Source organism: Meriones unguiculatus, chromosome 14 (genome assembly GCF_030254825.1).
Source record: "Meriones unguiculatus strain TT.TT164.6M chromosome 14, Bangor_MerUng_6.1, whole genome shotgun sequence".
Classification (NCBI taxonomy): domain Eukaryota; kingdom Metazoa; phylum Chordata; class Mammalia; order Rodentia; family Muridae; genus Meriones; species Meriones unguiculatus.
Window position 1 is genome coordinate 69,104,028 of NC_083361.1, and position 25,770 is coordinate 69,129,797.

The 25,770-nt window shown below is 44.6% G+C and overlaps 1 protein-coding gene across 3 annotated transcripts in view; it reads right to left on the minus strand.

Moving 5' to 3' along the window:
- Sec11a (SEC11 homolog A, signal peptidase complex subunit) overlaps positions 1-23,827 on the minus strand; it is a 37,831-nt gene extending 14,004 nt beyond the window's left edge. Inside the window, exons 1-2 of one of the 3 annotated variants that reach the window (XM_060367437.1) lie at positions 23,733-23,827; positions 8,017-8,126 (exon numbers count right to left, since the gene is read on the minus strand). In XM_060367437.1, the coding sequence (XP_060223420.1) occupies positions 8,017-8,099 (83 nt within the window). In that variant the 5' untranslated portion in view covers positions 8,100-8,126; positions 23,733-23,827. Of the gene's footprint in view, positions 1-8,016; positions 8,127-18,839; positions 19,186-23,732 lie in introns of those variants that run through there. The other 2 variants (XM_021663228.2, XM_060367436.1) reach the window with 2 other exon arrangements.
- Positions 23,828-25,770: the final 1,943 nt, after the last annotated feature.

Below are 25,770 nucleotides of genomic sequence, written 5' to 3' on the forward strand. Positions count from 1 at the left end.
ATGTGTGCACCTTCACGCCTGGCTTGGTCTCTCTCAACTAGTAAAGGAACATTTTTAGTTATTGGTCTTAACTAACTAGTTCCATTTTAAGCATTACAATTCAAAGATGCTTAAGTCTTGAAAAGGGCAGTGTTACTAATTCCTTAACCTTTTAAAATTTCAAATGACAAATAATATGAAGAATGAACTTTAAAAAACAATGCCCTTACTGTGGCTTCATCTGAAAATACTAAACATATTCAAATATTCAAATGAGAACTGGATCATCTTCTGCCATTTACAAAGATAGAGACCATGATGACCTATGAGTTCAGCTGATTATGGAGGAAAACAGCTCATCAAGTCACAAAACACTAAGAGATAACACCGGTGCTATCAAGCATTTCTTTGTTTTAAGAGAAAAATAGAAAGACTATACAGATTTCTGTCTAAAAATTTCAGAAAATAGGAAGAAGTAAGAGGATCTCATAAGAGCACCTCTTTCCCTCTCACTTGCTCTGCCTCATACCCATTTCTGAAAAGGTCCTAAGAGAGTTGCATCTTCAGGAACTCAAACTCCAGTTTTCTTTCCTTTTCCCCCAGACCTGATGACAAAACCCAGGGCCTTGTACTTGCTAGGCAAGTGCTCTCCTACTGAGCTAAATCCCCAACCCCTCCAGTTTTCAATTACAAGAACATTAGTAAAAAGTAAAAATATCAGTAGGAAATAAAACTCAAAACAGAGCCAGGCGTGGCGGCACATGCCTATAATCCCGGCTATCTGTGAGGCAGAGGCTGGAGGGTCTCTGTACATTCGAGGACAGCCTGGTCTACAAAGTGAGTCTAGGACAGCCAAGGTTACATAGAGAAACTGTCTCAAAAAACCAAAAGTAAAAAAAGCCCACTCAAGATAGATAATGTCCAGCCACAGACATTGCTGTTTGAACAGGAACAGTAGTGGTTCCCAAACTCTCCTGTACACTGGAAAAACCTAAGCAACTGAAGTAAAATTTTCAGGCCCAGGCCACGCACAAACCCATTTACATCAGAATACCTGGGAATGAAAGACAGGCATCAGGTAATTTCAGGATTCTCCAAAAATTACATCGTAAAGCAAAATTGGGAGACTATGAGGAAGACATGTTTGTTATTTGTGGGGTTTTTTAAATTAATTAATTTATTTATTACAATTCATTCACTTTGCATCCCAGCTGTAGCCCCTTCCCTCATCTGCTCCCAGTCCCACCCATCCCTCCTCTTCTCCCCCTGTGCCCTTTCCCTAGTCCCCTGATAGGGGAGGTCCTCCTCTCCTTCTATCTGACCTAGCCTATCAGGTCCCATCAGGACTGGCTGCATTATCTTCTTCTGTGGCCTGGCAAGGCTGCACCACCCCCACGGGGAGGTGATCAAAGAGCCAGCCACTGAGTTCATGTTAGAGACAGCCCCTGCTCCCCTTACTAGGGAGCCCACTTGGAGACTGAGCCATCTATGGGCTTCCTCTGAGCAGGGAGGGTGTCTAGGTCCTCTCCGTGCATGCTACTTGGTTGGAGTACCGGTCTCTGCAGGTGTGGGGTTTCTTTTTTAAAACGTTTGGTTGGTTTTGTTGTCATATTTTTAAGCCGAGATCTTACACTGTACAACAGGCTAGCCTGGAGCAGGCAGCCCATGCTGACACAAACTCACAGCACTCTTCTTGCCTCCCGAGTGTTGGGATTACAGGCATGTTTGTTTGCTTACTGTTTTGTTGAACTTGAACTTACTGCAATCCTCCTGCTGGCATTACAGTCTTGCACCACCATGCTTAGCACATGTTTATTCTTAAATCTTTTGTTACAGGCAGGCAGATCTCCATGGGTTCAAGGCCACCCTGGTCTATATAACAAGTTCCAGACCAGCCAAGGTTACACAGTGAGATCCTGTCTCAAAATTAAATAAATAAATAAAATAAAACTATGGTTTAGCATGGTCTGGCTGAGGCTGTAGCTCAGTGGTAGAACACTTACCTAGAAGGAACAAAGTCCTGCATTAAGCATCCAGTACTACCAAAAACGTAAAAAGACCTTTCAAACAGGGGTACATACACATACATGTATGTGTACATATGTATGTATACTTACATATATATGCAAATAAGGAGAAAAACAGAAAAGGAAAAAGGATGCACATGTAGAAATTATCTCAATTATGCATAAAATATACATGAAATGAGACTACAATGTTAGCAGTGATTTTTATCTCAGAATTACAAAGACAGGTTCAATCTAGAATTTTTCCTGTTTCACATGGGAATATATTAACTTTCTCTTATTAGAAAAGCACTTCTTTTTAAAGGTCACTATGACAGTCAGGAAATGACAACAGCCTGAAATAGAACAGCAAGAAACGAGCAGAGAGGGGAAAACAACTGGCCAATTAGACACAGCAGAATGGAGAACGATCCCTAGTTTGCAGCACTGGCAACCGAGCAGATGTGGTGACAGCCACAGAAACAGGAGGTAGGGGTTAAAATGCAGCTGAATTTTACTTTTATCATGCACAGAATCAAGGGCTTGGTCAGCAGTCAGGAGAAGCTGTCCAGTAAAGTGAGATAAGAAAGAAAAAAAAAACAAACCAAATGCTTTCAGAATTCACATGTAGATGCCAATTTAAAACACATGAAAAGTAGCCAGAAATGGTGGTAAATGTCTGTAATACCAGTGCGTGGGAGGCAGAGGCAGCAGGCCTGAGTTCAATGCCAGCCTGAGCTACCTGCCAAGCCTGTCTAAACCAAAATAAAGAAGTAAGATTTAAAGTGTGCAGCTGAGGGTGGGAGACGCAGGCCTGAATACGCTCGCACACCTCATATAAAAATGCTCCTGTGCAAAACAGGCCACAAACACTGGCTCAGCAGGTAAGAGCTGCTCTTACAGAGGCTCTGGGTTCAATTCCCAGCACCCACACTCCAGCTTACAACTTCTAACTCTAATTCCAGGGGATCTGAAGCCCTCTTCTGATCTCCAAAAACACCAAGAATACAAGTAGCATACCAACATACATGCAAGCAAAATACCTCAACACATAAAACAATAAAATTTAAAAATAACAAAATATTTAAAAAGAAAACTGACTAATAGGAAAGAAATTTTAAATATTACAAAGTATGTAGGAAGACCATTTAAGATGTTATTATCACCATTATCATTCTGTTGCTATTTGTGGTGCAGGAAAGTGAAATCCAGGCCTTTCTCGTGGTACATAAACATTTTACTACTGAACCAAACCCCAGCTTACAAGGGTCACTAAAAAAATAAAACCGAGGAAAACTGTTTAAACATTAAAGAAATTACTAGTAAATCTATCATCTGATTAAATTACACCTTTAATTTGCCAAATATGCTTCCCAATCTCTTCTTAAAATGAGAGTGGGTTTGGGTTTCAGGTAGCAGAAGACGGTCTTGAACTTCTGATCTTTCTACCTCCACTCCTTGAGTCCCAGATCAAAGGTATACACCTCCACACATCTACTTTTCCTAGTGGGTACTCTACACGCATACATGTATGCATGTGCACCACGTGCGGACCTGGGGCCCTCAGAGGCCGGAAGAGGGATGGTAGCAGTCTGGTCAGGCTGGCTGGAGGAACTATGCAGCCAACTCAGTGATGGCAGCAAACTCAGTGATCCTGGTTCAGCCCTCCAGCGACTTGAATGACAGCGAGGAGCCATCACATTCAGTTACACTGTCAGTTTTTTAACACATTTAAAATTGCATGTATTGGTGCTGGAGAAATGGCTCTTGCTGCCAAGTCTGAAGACCTGAGTTCAATCCGTGGTAGTCACATGATGGAAAGAACTGACTCCTACAAGTTATCCTCTTGTCTTGGCACATGTGCATCTATACACATACACAAATAAAACAAAATGTAATAAAAAGTTTATATATTAGGGGCAGGAACTCAGATTTACTGGGCAGAGTGCATGTCTACCAAGCACAAAGCAGAGTTCAATCCCCAGCACCACATACTAGATTCACTGGCAGATGCCTATAATCCCAGTGCATGGGAAAGAGGAGCAACAATCAAGAGTTCAAGATCATGCTTGACTACATATAGAATTCAAGGCAGCTTCAACTACATGAGGTCCTGTCAAAGTAGAGGGGGGAAGCCAGGTGTGGTGGTACGCGCCTCTAATGCCAGCACTCAGGAGGCAGACACAGGTTTCTGTGAGTTCAAGGTCAGCCTGGTCTACACAGTTAGTCCAGGATAGCCAGAGCTACACAGAGAAACCCTGTCTCAAAAAAGAAAAAAAAAAAAAAAAAAAAAAAAGAAAGAAAGAAACAAACATACAAAAAAAAAAAAAAAAAAGAAAGAAAGAAAGAAACAAACATACAAACAAAAAAACCAGTAACAGCTTGAGCTATGTAGCAAGACCTGGTCTTAAACAAACAAACAAACAACAACCAGGAAAAAAAAGTAACAGTCTGAAAGGAGAGGAGGTCCCAGAAAACGCCAACTCCTGGTTCTGTGGCCAGAAAGAGTTTCCAGTGATGGACCATCGCTAACACTGAGGGAAGAAGACGCGGCACAGCTGGAAGGCTGGGAGCTAGGCCAGGCAGCACAGCGAGAACTTCTGGGTTACTTCAGATGTCATTCTCTCAGTGAAGGTATTAAACATCAAGGACTTTAATATCTACCTGCATGTGGTCAGATACACCTGGCAGGATTCATGCCAAGCCAGCGTTTACCTTCTGGTCTTTGGTAAAGCTGGTTAATTCTGGGACTAAAAACAAACACTCCCACATGACTTATACTAACTGAGAGTTCAGGTAATAGGCAAAAATCTCCCTGCCCCCAACCCAAAGATAGGGCTTGGCACTCAATATTTAGAGCAGACTGGCTTCAAAATTGCTAGATCCTCTATCTCCTGAGTACTGGGACAAATGCATAGCTCAAAGCTAATTTTTTTCTGCCTTTATAGAGCTTTTTAAAATATAAAAAAATCTGGCCAGGATGGTGGTACATATACAGAAGATTGAAGACTGATGGAAGTTCAAGCCAGCTTGGTCTACATAGTGAGTTTCAGGCTAGCCAGGCTACACAGCAAGCCCCTGCCTTAAATAGTGAGACCTTTCAAAACCCAAAGCTAAAAGCACTGACCTAATTCTGGTGAGGATCAGTCAGCTGTAGAGCATTTACCTAGCACACACAAGTCCCTAGGCTCCATCCTCAACACTGAAAACGTCTGTCCAGGTACTAGCCCGTTTTAACCTGGTCCTGAGTCCCCAACCTTGAAGCAGAGAGCTTCAGTTTGTGCCGTCTTCTAACACTAAGGGAGGACACCACACCATCAAGAGAAGTGCAGGGTCTTGTAAGTTCCTTTGGGAGACATCTTCTGGAGCTACTTGAGATTTAATGTTCTTTAGCAGAGGGGCTGAAGGACAATAATCAGGGGCTGACTGACACCTCTGTAATAAATGGGGAATTGAGAGTAGGGGACTTGATTAAAAAAAAAAAAAAGATGGTAGCTAATATGGTTGATATACACCTATAATCTCAGTACTTGGAAGTGTCTGAGGCAGGAGGATCATAAATTCAATGCCAGCAGAGGCAAGATTGTTGAAAAAGGAAGAAAAAAAATAAACATTCTAACATTCTTACCATAAAAACAAAAAAAACAACAACAAAAAAAGAGCACCCTCTGAACGTGACAGGCACATTTACAGTAGTGATCATGGTGGGTTCCGAGGTATGTGCTTACCAAACTCATCAAGTTCTGTATCTTAAAAACTACTGTTTTCGGCATATCAGTTATACCTCCTAAAGTGAAGAGTTAGAATTAGAAGAATTAGAATTAGAATTAGAATACGAAGACGAAGAAGAAGAAAGAAGAGTAACTATCTCACCTCTAGATAATGGGGGGCGTTTCCATTTCCTTCCTTTTCGGACTGTATTAGCTCTAGAAAGGACTTGAGAGGTTACAAAGGTGATCCCCAAGTAAGACTGATGATTCAATTAAATGACTGACTACAATGATTCAATTAAATGACCACACAGTTATGTCCCAAATATCAGTGGCTGAGTTAGGCTTTGAAATCCATAAGATTTTATCAGTGCAAAGATAAGGAAGGAAGTGGGGTGGGGGGTGGGGGGTGGGGAGTGGGGGGGTGGGAGTGGATTCAGCTAGCCGTACCCAAGAGACCGGATTATTACCTTCAAAATTCCTGGAGTCTAGATGAGAAATAATATTCAAAGGTCAACAGAAAATATGGAAGTAATTAGTGATGCTTCTAGCACTGAAAACATGATGCAGGAGAACCCTTCTGTGGAGGTGCCCAACAGCCTAAGGAACTAAGTTCCAGGCCTCACATCCCAAAGTGAGAAAATGCAGGACAGAAGAACCCAGAAAATACAGTACAGTGACTACAGTACACTTCCTTGGGGGATGAGCCAAAAACACAAGTTCATAACAATCTTTTCTGTTGTTGTTTTCAGATGGGGTTCTCAGGTGGCCCGGGTTGCCCTTGAAATTAGCATAAATAGCTAAGCCTGGCCCTGAACACCCGAACCTCCTGCCTCTGATTCCTGAGTGCTGGGATTGCAGGCCTGTGCCACCACCTCCAGCACATAGCAACCTCTGAATAGAAAGGATGCTGGGGTTGGGAGTGCTGGCTGGAGAAATAGCTTGGGAGTTGAGGACACAGGGCTCTAACGGAGGACCTGAGTTTGATATGCATATCATGTCATAACCCCCTGAATGTCTTCTGGCCTCTGCGGACACCCGCATTCGCATGCAGACACCCGCATTCGCATGCACACACCCCCACACAGACACACACAGACACACACAGACGTGTGATCACAAACAACCTGTTTTTTTTTTTGAGCTCTGTACACACTTTATTGTTGATGCATATAAACACAGATAAGTTAATAAACAAAGAAAGTGAATTTTTTTTTCTTGTTCAATGATTTTAATGACTTCAAACATAAATAAAAATGTACTTGTCTTGTACTTTCATTTAAGGGATGACCTCAGATTAAAAATCAGTTCATAGAAGGAAATTTAACAAGACAATTTAGCAAGATAAGAACAGTAGATTTTATCCGAGGGCCTATCACAAACAACCTGTTTTTAAAGAAGAGGACAGGTCCTTGGGGGAATGGATGGAAAAGCCTCCCATGGCATTTCTCACAGCCCAGTAGTAAGCGATCTCCTTCCAGGCTTTGTTCTAGGTACCAGTTTCTAAAGAACTTGGACACAGCTACTCTCTCTCTTTTAATTTTAATTTTTCTTTTTTATATTAATTACAGTTTATTCACTTTGTATCCCAGCTGTAGCCCCCTCCCTCATTCCCTCCCAATCCTACCCTTTCTCCCTCATCTCCTCCCATAGTCTATCAGGTCTCATCAGGACTGGCTGCACTGTCTTCCTCTGTAGCCTGATAAGGCTGCTCCCCCATCAGGGGGAGGTGATCAAAGAACCAGCCACAGAGTTCATGTCAGAGACAGTCCCTGTTCCCCTTACTAGGGAACCCACTTGGGTACTGGGCTTCCATGGGCTACATCTATGCAGGGGTTCTAGGTTATCTGCATGCATGGTCCTTGGTTGGAGTACCAGTCTCAGAAAAGACGCCCGGGCTCAGATTTTTTGGTTTTGTTGCTCTCCTGTGGAGCTCCAGTGCCCTCCAGGTCCTTGGGGGAATGGGTAGAAAGGCCTCCCATGGTATTTCTCACAGTGAGTAGCAACTGATCCTATGTACTAGTTTCTAAGGAGCTGGTAGACACCTACCGTTTTTTTTTTTTTTTTTAAGATTTATTTATTATGTATACAGTGTTCTGTCTTCATGTACACCTACACACCAGAAAGCACCAGATCTCATTTTTAGATGGTTGTAAGCTACCATGTGGTTGCTAGAACTTGAACTCAGGATCTTTAGCAAGAGCAGCCAACGCTCTTAACTTCTGAGCCATCTCTCCAGCCCCACAGCTACTCTTTTAATACCCCTATTTTCTCCCATGCCATCCCATGCAATTCTATGTCCTGAAAATTAAGAGTGTTACCTGAGCACCACTACAATTGGACTCTCACTTCCGGTTATCACCATCAGCCCCTTCCAGATCATTAGTGCCGAGGAAACAATCATTCCAAAATTTAGGACTTGGTAGTACAGCTGTAAGAACAAAGAGAAGAAATCAGATCCACTATTATTCTCTGTAATGGACGTTCTGGTTTCTTTAAAAACTCAGGTGCATTATGTAAATATGCTTTTGTTTTAGCCCCAAGTGTGGGATTTTAGTTTGGCTTTAGTCTGTCCACGGTGATAATTGCCTCAGTGGGGCATGGTCTTTGCCAGCTGGCAGCAGCCTACCTGGTATGGCACAGAGGGGGAGTGGTCTAGGACTCTGAGGGATGTAAATATTAGAGCTCAGAAAGAGAAGGTGTGGCAGTTTGGAGAGGCGAGAGACGGATGGTGTGGTGGTCTGGAGAGACACTGAAGAGACGCTTTGTGGTACAGAGGCTTGTCGGGACAGACGAAGGAGACTGCTTGCTGCGCTTGTTGCTGACGGAGATTGGTATAGTCCCCCCCAATCCCACTGACCCTTAACTGCTAGAAGTAAAGGGGTCTGTGCCTCCTCTCCCCTCTAACCTTCCCTCTCTCATCTGGAGTAACGGGGTTAATAGAAGGAAATAAACACCCCAAATAACGTAAGAGTTTAAAAACAAGCACAAGAATTCTCACTCGGGAAAGTAAATGATAGTAGCTATTAATTTAGAAGTTTCGGGCTGGAGAGGAAGATTGCTGTCATGGGGGTAACTTTGAGCCTCCAGCTCCACAGTGCTGGACGAGCCTTATCATACCCATTTATGCACTGCTGTGAGCATGCTAGGCAAGCCCTCTACCCACTGAGCCAGCCCCAAGTCATTCTGGAGGTGGGGTCTCACTATAGTCCAGGTGGCCTGGAACTGGCATTCTTCCTGCCAAATGCTGAGGTTGCAGACATGCTCCACCTTGCCTAGCTGAAAGGAGCTTAAAAGTTAATTCTCTCTTTTATTAAAAAAAAAAATCCATTTATTCCTTTATTTTATGCTCATTTGATATTTGGCCTACATGTATGTCTATGTGAAGGAGTTAGATCCACTGGAACTTGAGTTATAGACACTTGTGAGCTGCCATGTAGGTGCTGGAAATTGAACCCCAGTCTTCTGGAAGAGCAGCCAATGAATGTTTTAATTACTGAGCCATCTCTCCAGCCACCACCTTCCACCCCTGCATTTTTTAAAATTTGAGATAGTCTCATGAAGCCCAGGCTAACCCTTTAAGCTTTTTTTCAGCTTCCCAGTGCTGGATGACATGTGTGTGGCATGGTCAGTGTTTTCATAGGTTTAATAATATTCTTTGATAGTTTGACTTTGAACAATGAGGGTCTGGTCATTTGAACATACTGGTCTAGTCATTTCTTAGAAAAGGCAATTCAATTCTGTGGTTGTTGTACAGAGCAACAGAAGAAAATAGCTATGACCATGTGATCAATTACAGAAACAAAAGTTACATTCTTATCAGAAACCTGACTGCGTTCATCTTTATGTGAGAGTTATGAACAAAATAGGTACTAGATGCCAAGGTGACAAAGGGCAGCAGGCTACAACAGCTTTGTACTCTGCTAATTTGGGCAAATCAGCACAGCTTCCATATCTCCTTGGCTGAATGGTTCTGAGTTAAATCTGCCCCAAAAGGGCCGTCCGGTACCTCTGGAAGATGGAAGGGAAGCTGTGATCATGTCTGAAGGTCACAGTGGTTACAGGGAGTGAGGACACTGAGTCCCCTGCTTTCCCTAGGTCTACCTCTTCTGTTCTCCTTTGAGGCCCTACTCCAGCAGGCACAGACAGACTCAGATTCAGTGACAAGTGTGGCCTCACCCACCTGCACACACCAGCCATTCAGAAGAGCTAGTCGGTGACAATTTTCTCCTGAGACAGAGGATCATTACGTAGCACAGGCTGGCCTTGAACATGGTAATCCTCCTGCTGCAGAATGATGAAGATTACAGGAGTGGCCACTGTGCCTAGTAATGACATTTGGATACTCGAAGCCACAACCTAGAGTCACCAGGAAAGTGAGTGTCAACTGAGGAACTACCTAGGTCAGACTGGCATGTGGGAGGGCCTGTGGAAGGCTGTCTTGACTGCTAAGCGACCCAGACCGCTGTGGGCAGCACTATGCCCTGGGCCGCGGACCCTGGGCTGCAGAAGGGTAGCGGGGCTGGCTGAGAATGGGCAGGCTGCACGGGTGCGTTTGACTCTCTCCGCTCCTGACTGTGGAGGCGGTGTGATTGGCTGCTTACGGTCTTGCCTTGCCTTCTCAGTGATGGACAGTGACCTGGAACTAGAAAGCAAACGAAGTCTTCCGCATCGCTTTTCTGTCAGGGTGTTTGAACCACAGCAACAGAATAAAACTAGAACACTGTGTTTCCCAGGCAGTTTCTGTCCATGTGTTCAGGCTCTGCTCTCCTGGAAGACAACCCCACTGAGGAAGCGCTACACTGCTCTTCTTCCATATTCACATCTGCTTGTGGGAATCAATAATGTTTTTAGGTCCACGGAGAAGACAGTATTAAGATGTAGAATATCAAGGAACAGTGACAAAAACTTTACCAAGCACTGTCCGCTGGATTTCCCAGTTCCAGAGGACAGACAGTGATTTCTGGATGTTCATGAACGCAACTGTGGGTGGAAAGTGCAGCTTAGAATAAGACTCCACGTGTGATTTCCCTATGATGCACCAGGGACTGCCTCTAATGTTTCCACACTGACACTCTGATAGTTAAGGAATATTGACACTATCCCTCTAATATAGCTTTTCCTAATCTTATGCAATTATCAGAATCATTTTCAATAATAATAATAAAAAAAAGTAACCAGTAGCTGGGCATAGTAGCACACACGCTTTTATTCCCAGCACCCAGGAGGCAATCCCTGTGTGTTCAAGGCTAGCCTGGCCTACAAAGTGAGTTTCAGGACAGCCAGAACTACACAGTGAGACCCTGTCTCAAAAGTCACCAAAAAAAAAAAAAAAAAAAAAAAAAGAACAAAGTAGAGAAAGAAAAACAAGCAAGCATGGTGGCACATCCCTCTGATCCCAGCTACTCAGGAAGCTGAAAAAAAGGATCCTAAGTTTCAGGGAGCCTAGGCATCTCAGGGAGACTGCCGTCCCAAAATAACAGAAAAATAGAAAGTGTAGCTCAGTGAAAGAACAGTCACCTAAGAAGCCCACAGCCCTAAACTGACTCCTTAGTACCAGGCAGGGAAAGCAGCGTGTATTCTGTGAAGTACCCTCGCTATTCACTGCAGTTACTCCTATCAGGCAGGTATCGAGGGCATCACCAAGCTTCTAGGTTCTTCCCTAAGGGTCTATCCACTAACAACAGCAACTGAGAGCTATTATTTTGAGTTCAAATATCTATTTTGGTAGCTATTACGAGTTGAGTAATCATGTCAGGCTCCGTGGGGCATGCAAGTAATCCCAGTTTGAGGCCAGCCTGGTCTACAAAGTGAGTCCAGGACAGCCAAGGCTGCACAAAGAAGCCGTGTCTCAAAAAAAAAAAAAAAAAAAAAAAGATTGGTGGTAGCACATGTACTTGAGACAGAAGCAGGCAGATCTTGTGAGTTCCAGACAGCCAGGGCTACACAGAGAAACCTTGTATGTGGGCAAGACAGAGTCAGGAATCCTAAGATGCAAACAATGTAAGACTTTAAGTCTTCAGGATTTTACACGTGTCAGACAAGGTGGGACACACCTTTACAGCAGCATTCAGGAGACAGATCCCTGTGAGTTCCGGGACAGCCACGGCTAAGGAGTGATAGCCTGTCTTGGGTAAGAAGACAGGACAGATAACGCAAAGAAGAGTAGCACAGTGGCCAATGAGTGATTTCGGGACTTAGGAAGTAGGAGGATCAGGAGCTTAAAGTCAGTCTCGACTGTACTGAGAATCTTTAAGCAGCCTGGGCACATAAAAACCTATCTTTCAAACAAAGCAAACAAACAAAAAGCTTCAAGGACTCCAATAGACACCTGTGTAGTGCATACACGCTCTTCAGGCAAGAAACAGTACAAAGAGAAAAGATGGCTTATTGGGGCATTAAGCAACTCCGATGAGTCAGATTGACATGGATCAAGTTACATCACAGCCAACACCCCTGAGTCACTAAGAAATCTCAAACAGGGCCAAGCACAGGACTCATGTTTTTAATCCTAGAACCTGGGGAATGGAGGCAGGAGAATAACTAAGATTCACCAAGCCTGCTCTACACAGAGAATTCCAAGCCAGCCCGGGCTACAGAGTGAGACCCTGTCTCAAAGATACAGAGAATTCTCACACAAACACACTATCAAAACCCCACAAAGTCTGTTGAATAATCAAAGTTCTCAGATGGTATTTTTTATATAATTTATTTAATGTGCATTAGTGTGAGGGTGTCAGATCCCTTGGAATTGGCGTTACAGACAGTTGTGAGCTGCCATGTAGGTGCCGGGAATTGAACCTGGGTCCTTCGGAAGAGCGGACAGTGCTCTTAACCACTGAGCCATCTCTCAAGCCCCAATTTATTTAATTTTATTCTCTGTGCATTGGTATGAGAATCCGTGGAACTGGAGTTATAGACAGTTGTGAACTGCCAAGTGGGTGCCGGGAATTGAACTTGGGTCCTCTGGAAGAGTAGACAGTGCTCTTAACCACTAAGCCATCCCTCCAGCCTCATGGCATTTTTTTAAAATGAGATTTTTGTCTTCAAAAGGTGTGTTTGGGTGGGTGGGTGGGGCAGGTAAATCCTAAAGAGAGAAAGTTAATCCCTATTGCTGAAGACACCATGTACTCTAGATACGAAGCCCAGAGGCCCCGCGCTGAATCTGACCTGAAAGGTCCCTCCCTGAAACTAACTTCCTTGGTACCAGAAGGTACTACACAAGCTTCCAAAGGATGGAAGTAACCAACAGTCCTACCCAGTTACGATACCCATCCCACAACAATGACCTCCATGGTACAATAACCTTAAAGGTACAGCAGCGGCACACACAGCTTCGAGGTAACCAACAGCTCTCTGCTTGGACTTCTGGCCTGCTCAACAAGAGGGAAATCACAACTGATCCTAGAAACCTAGCCAACTACCCAGGGCTAGAAAAGTCATGCATCTTAGAGAGTATCCAAGCACTACTTCTCAAAACAACCTAACTTCTAACTACATGGTAAATATTTGTCCTTACACTCACAGGTAAGTGTAGTTAGTCTTCACCCCTCACTCCTCTTTGTTAACAGACAGGGAGAACTACAACCAATCAAAATGCAGAGCTGTGGAGCCTAGTTCCAATGGATACATCTACAAGCCAACTTCTGCACCCAATGCTTGAGGATCACTGTGAAAGAGGAGGGAAAGAAGATCCCAGCCAGAGGATGAGGAAATTTATGTAGGATTGTGTCAGAAACTCTACCTAGGAAGTCTTACCAGCCTGACTGCCTAGGCATGACACGAACAACGCACACGCTAACATGAAAGGGGGTAAAGCTTGTGAGGCCTCAACCCTAGATAAAGATCTACAAGCAACTAAGGCGTGCTGACAGTGAGCAAACTAATCTTCCCCAAGGGAAGAGTACACCAACTGGCTATCCAAAACTCAATAGCCCTGGAAACAGACACAGACAAGCAACCTTATACGGACTGAGCGGTCTGTATTTATGTATTTAGAAACACAGACATGGTTGCTTACTTATATGTAACAACGAAAAAGAGGCCACGGATTTGAAAGAAGTAAAAGAGAAGTGCATGAGAGGGTTTGCAGGGAGGAAATTCTATAGTGTGTAATACATACAACCATACAACCACACACACACACACACACACACACACAAATCTCAAAAGAAAAAATTAAAGGGTGCCATATTTATAACTAAGTTTACCTCTGTGTGTTCTGTGTTGCAGAAGTGTGCATATCTGCATGGTGAGGCAGGCGTGCAGATGCAGTCACCCATGCGGGCGTGTGAAGGGGTCGACATTGAGTCTTCTTCAGTGCTCTCGGCCTGTAGAGACCACCTCTCACTGAATTTGGAGCTTGTCGTTTCAGCTCAACTGTCTGGCCAACAAGCCCAGGGGGAGTGCCTGTATCAGCCCCCATCACCGAGTTCACAGTCACACGCTGCCACGCCCAGCCGTTCACACAGCTGGTGCAGATCCAAGCTTCAGCACTCATGCTTGAAAAGCCATCTCCCTAGCTTCAAATCTGGCCTCCAACTCGGAGACCCACCTACCTCTGCCTCCAGAGCCCTGGGAGTCCTCGTGAGTCCATGCCCAGCTCTAAGTCCAATATTTTTAAATGTTTAAGTTTGGGTTTGGGCCTCTGCTGGCAGTGGAGGAGGAGGGAGATGGTGATGGGACATGAAGGACAAAGCAACAAAAATATTTAAATTTGCTGGGTGTGATAACTCATGCTTACAATCTTTGTATATGGGAGACTATGTTGGGAGATGTGTGTTTGAGGCTAACCTGTACAACATAAGGAGACCAAGCTGGAAAAAATAAAAGTAAAATGGAACCAAGCATAATGGCTTAAGCTTGTGATACCAGCTCTTGAGAGGTTCTACTAGAAGAACCAACATGAATTTGAGGCCAGCCTGGGCTACATAGTGAGCTGCAGACTAACCCAGGCTATAAAGCAAGCCTAGGTCTCAAAACAAAACAAAACAAAACAAAACAAAACACAATAGAGGCCAGCCTGGTCTACAGAATGAGTTACAGGACAGCCAAGGCTACAGAGAGAAAACCTGCCTCGAAAAAAAAATAAAAATAAAAAAAAAAAAGAAGCTTCTCTTTACAGCAAATGGAGACCATCCTAGAAAACCACAACTGGACACACTGAGAGACCCAGAGGGGGTGGAGTCCTGCACCAGCAGAAGCATCTGCAGCACAGCTCCTGCATCTGCATCTCAGAGAACATCACAAAAAAGTGTCTGGCTATAATCGCAGCACTCAGGGAGGCAGACAAGTGGATCTCTGCGAGTTCGAGGCCAGCCTGGTCTACAGCCACAGCTACACAGAGAAACCCTGTCTTGAAAACTGAGAAAGAAAGAGAGAAAAAGAAAGAAAATGAGAGAGAGAGAGAGAGAGAGAGAAAGAGAGAGAGAGAGCAAAGGAGGTGGAAAGACTGTAAGGGCCAGAATTCCAGGAAGCCTTTGGTGAAACAGTTTCTCCTAGAAAAAGCCCCATAAACAAGAGCAGAACAACGGACATGTTAAGGCGGAAGAGGGAAAGTTTTAAGGGGTCCCACCCTTAGACAAAGAACTACAGACAACTAATGACTTCTGGGAGGAGAATTGCCCTCTCCCAGGGACGAGTCCCCTTACTAGTTGTCCAATGCAGAGCAGCCAGCCTTGAAATCATATATACACCATCAACAAAAATAGACCAAGCAGGCTTTATTTATAGATATCTGTGCATACACAACCCCGCACTTGATCACATATACCTATGTCTGTATGTATGTACTGGTAATAATCAAGGAAAAAGAGGCTATTAACTTAAAAGTGGGGGAGACATGAAGGGTTTGAGGAAAGGTACCTGGGGGGAGCTTGCAAAATAATAGAAATAGTAATGTCCTAAATTCATCACATTCTATTTTATTAGCTTACTGTCACCTATGCTCTTGAGGTTGTTTTTTCTAGTTTGTCTACAAAGTAAAAATTATAGTTGTGTGCAGCTATCTTTTCTTAACTCCCCTTCCGGGCTGGAGAAATAGCCGAGACGTTAGGAGCACTGGCTGTTCTTAATTTCCCTTCCACGGTGTTAACAATATATTAACCTTTTTAGAAGGCTTTGTATCACAGAAGTAGGTACACTCTAAAATCTGGGCCTCGTGGATTAAGAGAAGCCCTCGTTAAAGGTGATCTTGGGTATGTGTGTGAAGAGATGGCTCAGAGAATTAAGGTACTTGGATGAAACCTGAAAAGCTAAGTTTGATCTCCAGGATCCATAGGATAGAAGGAGAGAACCAACTCCCAGAAGTCATCCTGTAACCCCTGAATTCTTCACACACACCACACTCCGCCTTCAAAGTGCTGGGGTTGCAGGTGTGTACCACCAGGGGTTTCAGTTTTAGGGCTTTTGTTTGGTTTTGTTTTCCTCTTTGTGGGACAAAGTTTTGCTTTTAATTACATGCCAGCCTTCAATTATGTTGGCCAGGCTAGCTCAGCCTTCCAAATGCCAGGACTACAGATGTGTGCTAGCATGCTTGGTTCAAGGCAAAGCTGTCTTTCAAAACCCCTGGGACAAGCCAACAGCACAGCTCAACTGGTAAAGGTACTTGCCACCAAGCCTGATGAATCCCCTGAGCCCACATGGCAGAAAGCTCTGACTCTTGCTGCAAGTCAATCTCTAACTTCCACCATAACCATCCACATATACGCACACACAAAATTAATATAATTTTAAAAGGGAGGGAGGGGAACTAGTCAGACAGCTCAGCCTGTACATTCATGGACTCAGGGTACCCAGTATGGCAGAAACAAGAGAAGCAGGAAGGTGGTAGAGGATGAACCAACCCAAAAGCTGCCCTCTTCACGTGCACTCTATAGCTTGCGATGCCCACGTTCTCACACACGCACACTCACACACACAGAGTAGTAATAACTCATAAAAATAAGTAAGCAAAGGCTGGAGACAGCTTAGTGGTCGAGACCACTTGCTAGGTTTGGTTTCCAGCATCCAGATGGCAGCTCACCCACTAGAAATCCAGTTCCAAAGGATCCGAGGCCTTCCTTTGGCTTACCCAGAACCAGGGACCCACATGGTGAATATACATACTTCTCTTAAAGAAAAAAAAAATTTAAAAACAAGAGTTCCAGATATAGTCTACTGGTAGAGAACATGCTTAGATTCTGGAAGAGCAAGCTGGGTGATGGCAGTGCACATCTTCACTTCCAACACTGGAGTTAGACAGATGAAGTTCAGGCTGGCCTGGTCTACAGAGTGAGTTCCAGGAGGGCCAGAGACACTCTATCTCAAAACAAACTGAAAGGCCCTGGGTATGACACCCAGCAGCAAACATACACAAAATCATTCTGGTAACATAATAAGAGGGGTAAGAGGGGGTAGGATCACCTAGCCAGTCATGGTGGGATATACCTTCAATATATTGCCAAAGGTAGACAGAACTCTAAATTCCAAGCCAGCCTGGCCTACACAATGAGACCCTATGGGGGGGGGGAGTCTTTCCAGATGGGGATATAGCTCAGTGACAGATCATTTGCCTAGACAGAGCACTTGCCTACTTTGCAAAAGGCCCTAGGCATGACTCAATACGGTTATTTGTAATCTTAGCACTCTGGAGGCAGAGGGAGTCAGATCTCTGTGAGTTCGAGGCCAGCCTGGTCTACAAAGTGAGTCCAGGACAGCCAAGGCTACACACACACAAAAAAAACCTGTCTCAAAAAACTGGGGGCCTGACATGGTAGTGTAGCACTCAGGAGGCAAAGGCAGGATTCCAAGTTCAAGGCCAGCCTGGGATACAGAGTGAAGTTCCAGGCAGCAGGGGCTACATATGGAGACTTTGTTTTACAATAGACAGATAGATAGTCAGTCTAGCCAGTGAGGTCCTGCCATGACTTATCTATAAATCTACCACTCCTGAGGCTGAGGCGGAGGACTGCATAGCAAGACTCTCTCAAAATAAGTAAAGCAATAAAAATAAGGTCTTTCAAGAGTAGGAGTATGGCTCTGTGGTAGCTTGTTGTGAACATGGGCAAAGCTCTGGGACCAACCCCCAGCAACAAAATAAGAGTTCAAGAAAAATACAGCTAAGTGACAGCCACTCCTTAGAGCCATCGTGATGTGTGACGCACGTCTTTAGCCCCAGCACTTGGGAGGCAGAGGCAGGCAGATCACTGTGAGTTTGAGGCCGGCCTGGTTTACAAAGTCCAGAACGACCAGGGCTTGATACACAGAGAAACCCCGCCTCCAGAACAAACAAACAAACAAAAGGTGTTCTGATGACCCAACTGGAGAGATGGGATAATTATAAACAGTGCAAAATGAATGTCCCATTCCAAAAAACAAACCTTAATAGTCATGTCGAGAAAATTTTTAATACCAAAATGCTAAAAAGAGAGGTGGGGAGGGGGCAAAGATCAATTGCTAGCAAAAGTAATCACCATACACGCCAGGTTCAGAAGACAAAAAGGTGAAATCTTTTGTAAAAACGAAACGATAAGTGTTCTCAGTACTTTTTAGCACATGAACTAGGAGATGAGAAGAGAGTAAGGTTTAAGGATAAAATCGGGAGACCTAAATTTCAAGATTTCTGTGCCACTGTCATCTGCAATCAAGGATTCTGAGAGCTGTCACTTTTCTGCTAAGGGAACTGGCACTCAAGTGGCATAATTGCTTCAACTCCGCGCTCAGAGAGACCCAAGTTAAAGTGGATGAAGTCCACTGAGGTCTAGCTGGGCTAAAAGGTGGCTATGGTATGAAAGCAACAAAACGGCTCTTGTGGGACCTGCTATGGCTATCCCCAGAGCCACATCAGAAACGGTTAGTCTGACGCCTTACAGGGTCCAAAACAATAAGGAACCCCAACTCCCATTTACAAAGCGCCCTACAGTTCTCACTTACTCCCCTGCTTTCTTGGGAGGAAGGGATCTCGAAGGCTCGCTTTCCCTCTCGCTCCCCCGAATCTGGTGCTATGAATGGAGGGAAAAGAGGCCTTGGCTACAGACTTCAAAGAAAGGAATGATTAGTACAGGCGACCGACCCACGCAGGCCCTCAGCCCGGCCCAGAGGTCTGCGGGGCCCCGCAACGGCAAAGGGACCAGAGAGCCCCGGCAAAGAGGGAGGCCAACCTCACCTGCCTCTTGTTCATCCGCCGCACATCATCTAGAAAGTCTAGAGACAGCATGGTGAGATGCAGTGCGCGACAGCCCGCAGCCAAGAGGGCGCGATAGAATCGCCGGGAGGAACCGCTGCTACACGGGCCGGGCTCTCACAGTGGACAGGACCCTCTGACGCCTAAACTTCCGCTTCCGGGGCGGGAGCAGGCGAGGCCCCGCCCCTCTGCCGCAGAGAGTGGACAGAGATGGACTTGCGACCCTCCTGGAACAGCCTGGGGCCTGGCTTCTCCAAAGGAGGACTTAGCCTTCACCGGCGGAGAGCCCGCGGAAGCTCGCTTTCAATGTTCACCCCGTAGCTGCTCGCGAAGGCGGTGACCCTGGGCTAGATAGGCCCGCGGCCTGCCCAAGGCGGGCCCTCGGGCAGGCCGGGCCAATCAAAAGCCGAGGCTGCGCCAGCGCGAAGCCGGCGGCTTCCTGCGTGCTGCCGGGGCCTGGGTGTGGCCCGGGACGTGTTGCCTTGCTGTTTGTCTTCAGGTAGAGCCTGCTGTGGCACGCTTCCGGAAGCTGTGTGGCTTTTAAAGCATAGTATGCGCAGACTCACAAACACGCGCACGGATTTGAGTTGGTGAATTGTGTGGTATGTGAATTATATCACAGAAAAAGCGGCTGTGAGTGTGAAGACCTTTGGTGCCTTGTTCGCTGTTAAATTCCCAGCGGTGGCCGCGCAGCTTGGCACGTATAATACACACAATCAGTACTTGAATTTAAAGAGAAAGAGAGAAGCTTCAGCTAGTAGTAGAAACCTCACTTTTACCGAGATGAAAAGTGAACTTGTTGGAATCTCCCAAGTTAGGAAACTCTATGAAAGAAAATACATGGAAGCCCCATGAGAGCCGGTACCCCAGTTTCCATACAATACCATATATATATTATATATAACGTATATATATATAATACGTTATATATAATATATATATAATATATATTATATGTTATATATGTGTTATATATATATATATATAATATACCAGAATGACTTATTCATTCATAAATATTGATCACCCTAGCCTGCTTAACAAGTTCCAACTCAGTAAGAGTGACTTTAATCCCAAAAAAGGGAGGGGGACTGGAAAAATGGGTCAGTGCTTAAGAGCACTGTCTGCTCTTCCAGAGGACCTGAGTTCAATTCCTAGCACCCATCTCAAGTAGCTTACTATTGTTGGGATCAGTAAGCAGGCACTTCTACAGGCAGCCCCAAGGAACCTGACAGACCAGTTATCAGGCATTTGTAAAGACACCCAGACCACCTGCTGACCACCTGGAACTACCTGCGCATGCCCTGGGTCACCCTATAAGAGAACTGGAGCCCTCCTCCCTCTCTCTCTCTTCCTCTTCCTCTCTTCCTTTCTCCCTCTCTCTCTGCAACCCCCTTCCCCTAATAAACCTCCCATGTGGAACCGATCTCGTGGTGTGATTTGTGAACCCGTGTGTAACCTCCACATTGGTGCGCTGGTCCTAACAACTATCACCTGTAACTCCAGCACCAAGGGATCTGACACCCTCTTCTGGACTCTGTGGGCGCCTGTACTCAGATTTACATACCCATACAAACACACACATAAACATAATTTTAAAATAGTAAAAATAAATCTCTAATTTTTTTTTCTTATTTTTTTGTCCAAGACAGGATTTCTCCATGTAGCTCTGCTGTCCTAGAACTCACTCTGTAGACCAGGCTGTGGCCTCGACTCACAGAGATCCTCCTGTCTCTGCCTCCCCTGGTTCTGGGATTACAGGTATGCACCACCAGCGCCCCGCTCTAATTTTTTTTTTTTTAATGAGTGAACAGCACCTGAGTCACAACAGGAGAGGCTGTCCTCTGGCCTCCACAGGCTTGCACACATACATGCATGCATAGTCACCTCACACACATGAGCTTGCACTTACACACAAAACTTTTAGGTTGTTTGCTAGACCAGATGCTACATGCCTGTGATTCCAGCATGTGGACATTTGAAGCCCACCTGTGCTTTTTGTTTTTGTCCAGTAGGCCAGGCTGGCCTCAAACAGACAGGAAGCCTCCAACTTTAGCTTTCTGAGTGCTGGGATCACAGGCCACCACAACTGGCCAAAAATTTTTTTTTCTGAGATTGTATTGGTGCTACAGATTATCTCAATAAATAGCCAGTAATAAGGATGTGTTTGACATGAGACTGTTGCCAGGGCTCACAGCCTGAATTCAATACCCAGGATTCACATGGTAGAAGAGAACTGACTTCCCAAAATTGTCCTTTGATCTCCACACATGGCCCATGGCCCACATGCACCACTCCACACATGCACTTACACAAAGTGAATGCAGTAATTTTTAAAGAACATAGTTAATATGATGTATTGTTTCATGTACATTAAATGCTAAACTTGAAATTTTATTGTTACACTTAACAACTCCTAGAAATGGGTCAGGAGCTTGAACAAGTTGTATAAAACTTAATTAAACAAAATGTCGAGTGCTATGTTTTTAGTTTCTTGATTGTTTTGTTGTTTGTTTTTGTTTTGAGGCTGGCCTCATTGTTTCTCTGGCTAGCCTGGAACTCTGTATGTGTAGATCTTGAACTCAGGGATCTGCCTGCTTCTGTCAAGTGCTGAGATCAAAGGTGTGCGATACTATGTCCAAAAGCACTGTGCTCTTTAAAAATCACATCTATCTATCTATCTTCCACCTATCTATGAGGGAGCTTTTTCATGCCACAGGGCCCACGTGGGCATCTGAACACAACTTTAAGAGATCAATTCCCTGTTTTCCCAGGGATTGAACTTCCATTGTCAACTTTGGTGGCAAGTACCTTAACCTACCCAACTGTCTCTACAGTTCAACTACTGACCTTTTAAACTCAGTAAAAAGAGCTACAGTAAATCATTGACCAAGAATCTGTCGTAACAATGAGAGCTCAGTGATTTATACGTCTGATGTTTTCTGGAGAGTGGCTGACCAACAGGCTAATGCAGAATATGATAAACCTCTAGGAAGCAAGTCTTATTAAACACGTGATCTTGGTGACACTTGGTCAAACGGCAGCCGAAGCTGTGTGTGGTGGGGCACAAACCTGCCTTCCCAGCTGCTCGGGAGGCCAAAGCCAGAGAGGATCACTGCAGCCCAGGAGCACTAGCTGAGTGGAGGGGAGGGGAAGAGGGAGGAGGAGAGTACTGACATAAAGCTGATGAAACTTTAGTGTTTAAAAAAGGAAAGGGCTACTGACATGGCTCATTAGGTTAAAGTACTTGCAGCCTAACAACCTGACCCCTGCTGACCTCGATCCCCAAGTTGCTCTCTGACCCTGTACAAGTGCCCCGTGGCACCTACAGGAGTGCACACTCGGACACAGGTGCACACACATGAAATAAACTAATGTAAAAAGCATGCTGGTAATCAGAACGTTAGAACTGTGTGTGTGTGCATCTGGAGACAGGACTTCCTTGTGTAGCTATCATTCTTCAGGAACAAGCTCTCTGTAGACCAGGCTGGCCTCCACCTCCCAAGTGAGTGCTGGGATTCAATGCATGTGCCACCACTGCCTGGCTAGAACAGGTTTTTGTTTGTTTGTTTGTTTGTTTGTTTTAAGGCAGGAAAGTATATAAATAATACTTCTTAATAGATCATTCCCAGGACTCCCCTGTAACAATATGAAAAGTGTTCAAGGCTAAAAAGCCCTCCTTTACAATTCACTTTTCAGAGCCAGCACAGGAACTGATCACAGTGTTCTTTTCAAGAAAGTTAATGATAAACACGCTTAACAAGAAAACAAAATAATCTTTGCGGCAAAATTCCTTCACCGAAAGATACTTTTGGACATTACACAGAGGCATGACATAGCACAGTGGTTCTCAAACTATTGGCTCTGAGAACCCTTGGTGGGGGGTTTTAAAAGACCCTTTCACAGGGGTCACCTAAGACTGCTGGAAAACACAGATGTTTACATTATGATCCATAACAGTAGCAAAATTACAGTTCTGAAGTAGCAATGAAAATAATCTTGTGGTGTGTGTGGGGGGGGGGTCACCACAACATGAAGAACTGTATTAAAGGGTCACAGCATTAGGAAGGCTGAGAACCGCTGACAGAGAGTGTGTCATAGTAGTTTTTTGAGCGGCTGTGGAAAGCTACCCAACACCTTAGACCCTTTGCCCTCAACTACATTTACCTGCTGAGTTAGGTATCTATGTCTGCGTAACAAACTGCTCTAAAAACTAGTAAGTCAGAAGCAGTCCCTGTTCCCATTACTATGGAACCCACTTGGGCTACATCTGTGCAGGGGTTCTAGGTTATCTCCATGCATGGTCCTTGGTTGGAGTATGAGACTCTGGAAAGACCCCTGTGTTCAAATTTTTTGGTTCTGTTGCTCTCCTTGTGGAGTTCCTGTTCTCTCCAGATCTTACTATTTCCCACTTCTTTTTTTTTTTTTTCAATGCAGTTTATTCAGGAACCTTGAACAATCATCTGACCCTGGGGAAAGCCAGCCCACAGCTTAAATAGCCTCTGGGTAGCCAACCCCAGCGTGCCATGTGGGCAATGCAGATAGGTCCACATACATGGAAGCAAGCCAGATCTTCGGCCTTAGCCAAATGTGGAATTGTTTGTGACAGAGAGCACTCAGCCTTACCAGGCCACAGAGGAAGACAATGCAGCCACTCCTGATGAGACCTAACAGACTAGGATCAGAAGGAAGAAAAAGAAACCCTCTCCTACCAGTGGACTTATGGAAGGGCATGGGTGGAGAAGGGGGAGGAACGAAGGGATTGGAAGGGGAGGAGGTAGGGAACTAGAGGGGGGATATAAAGTAAAAAATGTGTAATTAAAAATAAAATAAAATAAATTAAAAAAAAAAACAACTAGCCAGTCATGTGCTTACCGCTCCTCCAGGGGACCTGTATCCGGATCTTTGCACATATTAGGAGGCTCACAATCACCTGCGGCTCTGGTTTCAGGGGATCTGATGCCCTCTGGCCTCTGAGTGCCCCTGCACAAACGTGGGGCACATTAACTCATGCAGGCACACACACATGCACAGGAATAAAAGAATACGTATTTTAAAAACCAACAACTTAAAATATTTCTTTTTATTTTATCTCAGAAACTTGGAGCCAGTAGAGTTGTATGATTTCTGGATGAAGGTCTTTCACAGATTTCTAGCAGTCCAGAGCAACAGATGCCTCACCCAAAGGCTTAACCTGGGGGATCCATTTCCAAGCCCTACTAGGGGTATTGTGTGTTGCTTTGGATTCTTCCCTGTTGTCGGGTTGAAGAATCATTTCCTGGTTGACTTTGACAGACCAGGCTCCCGAGGTATCCCACCGTGTCAGCCTCCCCGCAGGGGAAGTTAACACAATGTGATGACCGGTGCAAGCTTTTGTTTGCTTTAGTTGCGAGAGTCTCATAGTCCAAGCTTACCTGAAACTCACCATCTGAGATAGTCCAGGCTGATTTCAACTTTATGATCCTCCTGCTTCTACCTTCTTAGGTCTGGGCCTAGTGGCATAAACCATGACACCTGGCCATCCCAAGCCTCTTTATGTCATTAGACACCCATCAAGCAGGTGTACTGGGTGGCATTTAGGTACAGCCCAGTCCCAGTTAGTACACAGGAAGCCCATAAAGGAAAACAGAGTTCAAGGCCATCTTAGGCTATACGGGGATTCCTGTCTCTAAGCAATTAAGAAATCTATATATCAGGTCCTACCCATAGCAAAGCTGTTGGAAGACTAACGATACATCACCCAACTGTCTGGCCTCCAGATGGGTGATAGTTAATCAAGTGAGAGCAATTGCTTCATAGCTTATCCGACACTTGAGTGCGCTCTGGGATTTCTCAAAGTATTTTATGGAGTAAGGTTTTGCTTGTAATGATTCCCCAAGCCTCTCCTTTTCCTCTTTTTTTTTCTTCTTAGTTTTTTTTTTTAAATCTACTCAACAGGTTGTTTTAATATGTCATTAATTTTTCTTAATTTATTTTTTTTTAAATTTTTTTTATAGATTTATTAATTACAGGTTATTTATATGCTTCCAAACCCATCTCTGCCTCCTAATTGGTCTTATGAAACACAAACAGCCATCCCTCTTCAAGCTACAGGTAATCCTTATACCACCAAAGGATATCCCTTCTTTTTCCCCAAAATCCTCACTCTGTACCTTCAATGCCTCCTCCTGCACGATATGCATATCAAACTCAGGTCCTCCGTTAGAGCCCTGTGTCCTCAACTCCCAAGCTATTTCTCCAGCCAGCACTCCCAACCCCAGCATCCTTTCTATTCAGAGGTTGCTATGTGCTGGAGGCGGTGGCACAGGCCTGCAATCCCAGCACTCAGGAATCAGAGGCAGGAGGCTCAGGTGTTCAGGGCCAGGCTTAGCTATTTATGCTAATTTCAAGGGCAACCTGGGCCACCTGAGAACCCCATCTGAAAACAACAACAACAGAAAAGGTTGTTATGAACTTGTGTTTTTGGCTCATCCCCTAAGGAAGTGTACTGTAGTCACTGTCCTGCATTTTCTCACTTTGGGATGTGAGGCCTGGAACTTAGTTCCTTAGGCTGTTGGGCGCCTCCACAGAAGGGTTCTCCTGCATCATGTTTTCAGTGCTAGAAGCATCACTAATTACTTCCATATTTTCTGTTGACCTTTGAATATTATTTCTCATCTAGACTCCAGGAATTTTTCAAGGTAATAGTTTCATGTCTTGGGTGATAGTATGGATGTTTTTTCCTCCTTGGTACCATTTCTAACTTTGAACTGATATATATTAATGATTTCAAAACCTAACTCAGCCACTGACACTTAGGACATAACTGTGTGGTTATTTAATTGAATCATTATATTTCTGTCTTATCTGGGAATTCATTTTGTAACCTCTTTAGTTTTTTTCTGGAGCTCATACAATATTAGTAGGAAGGTGA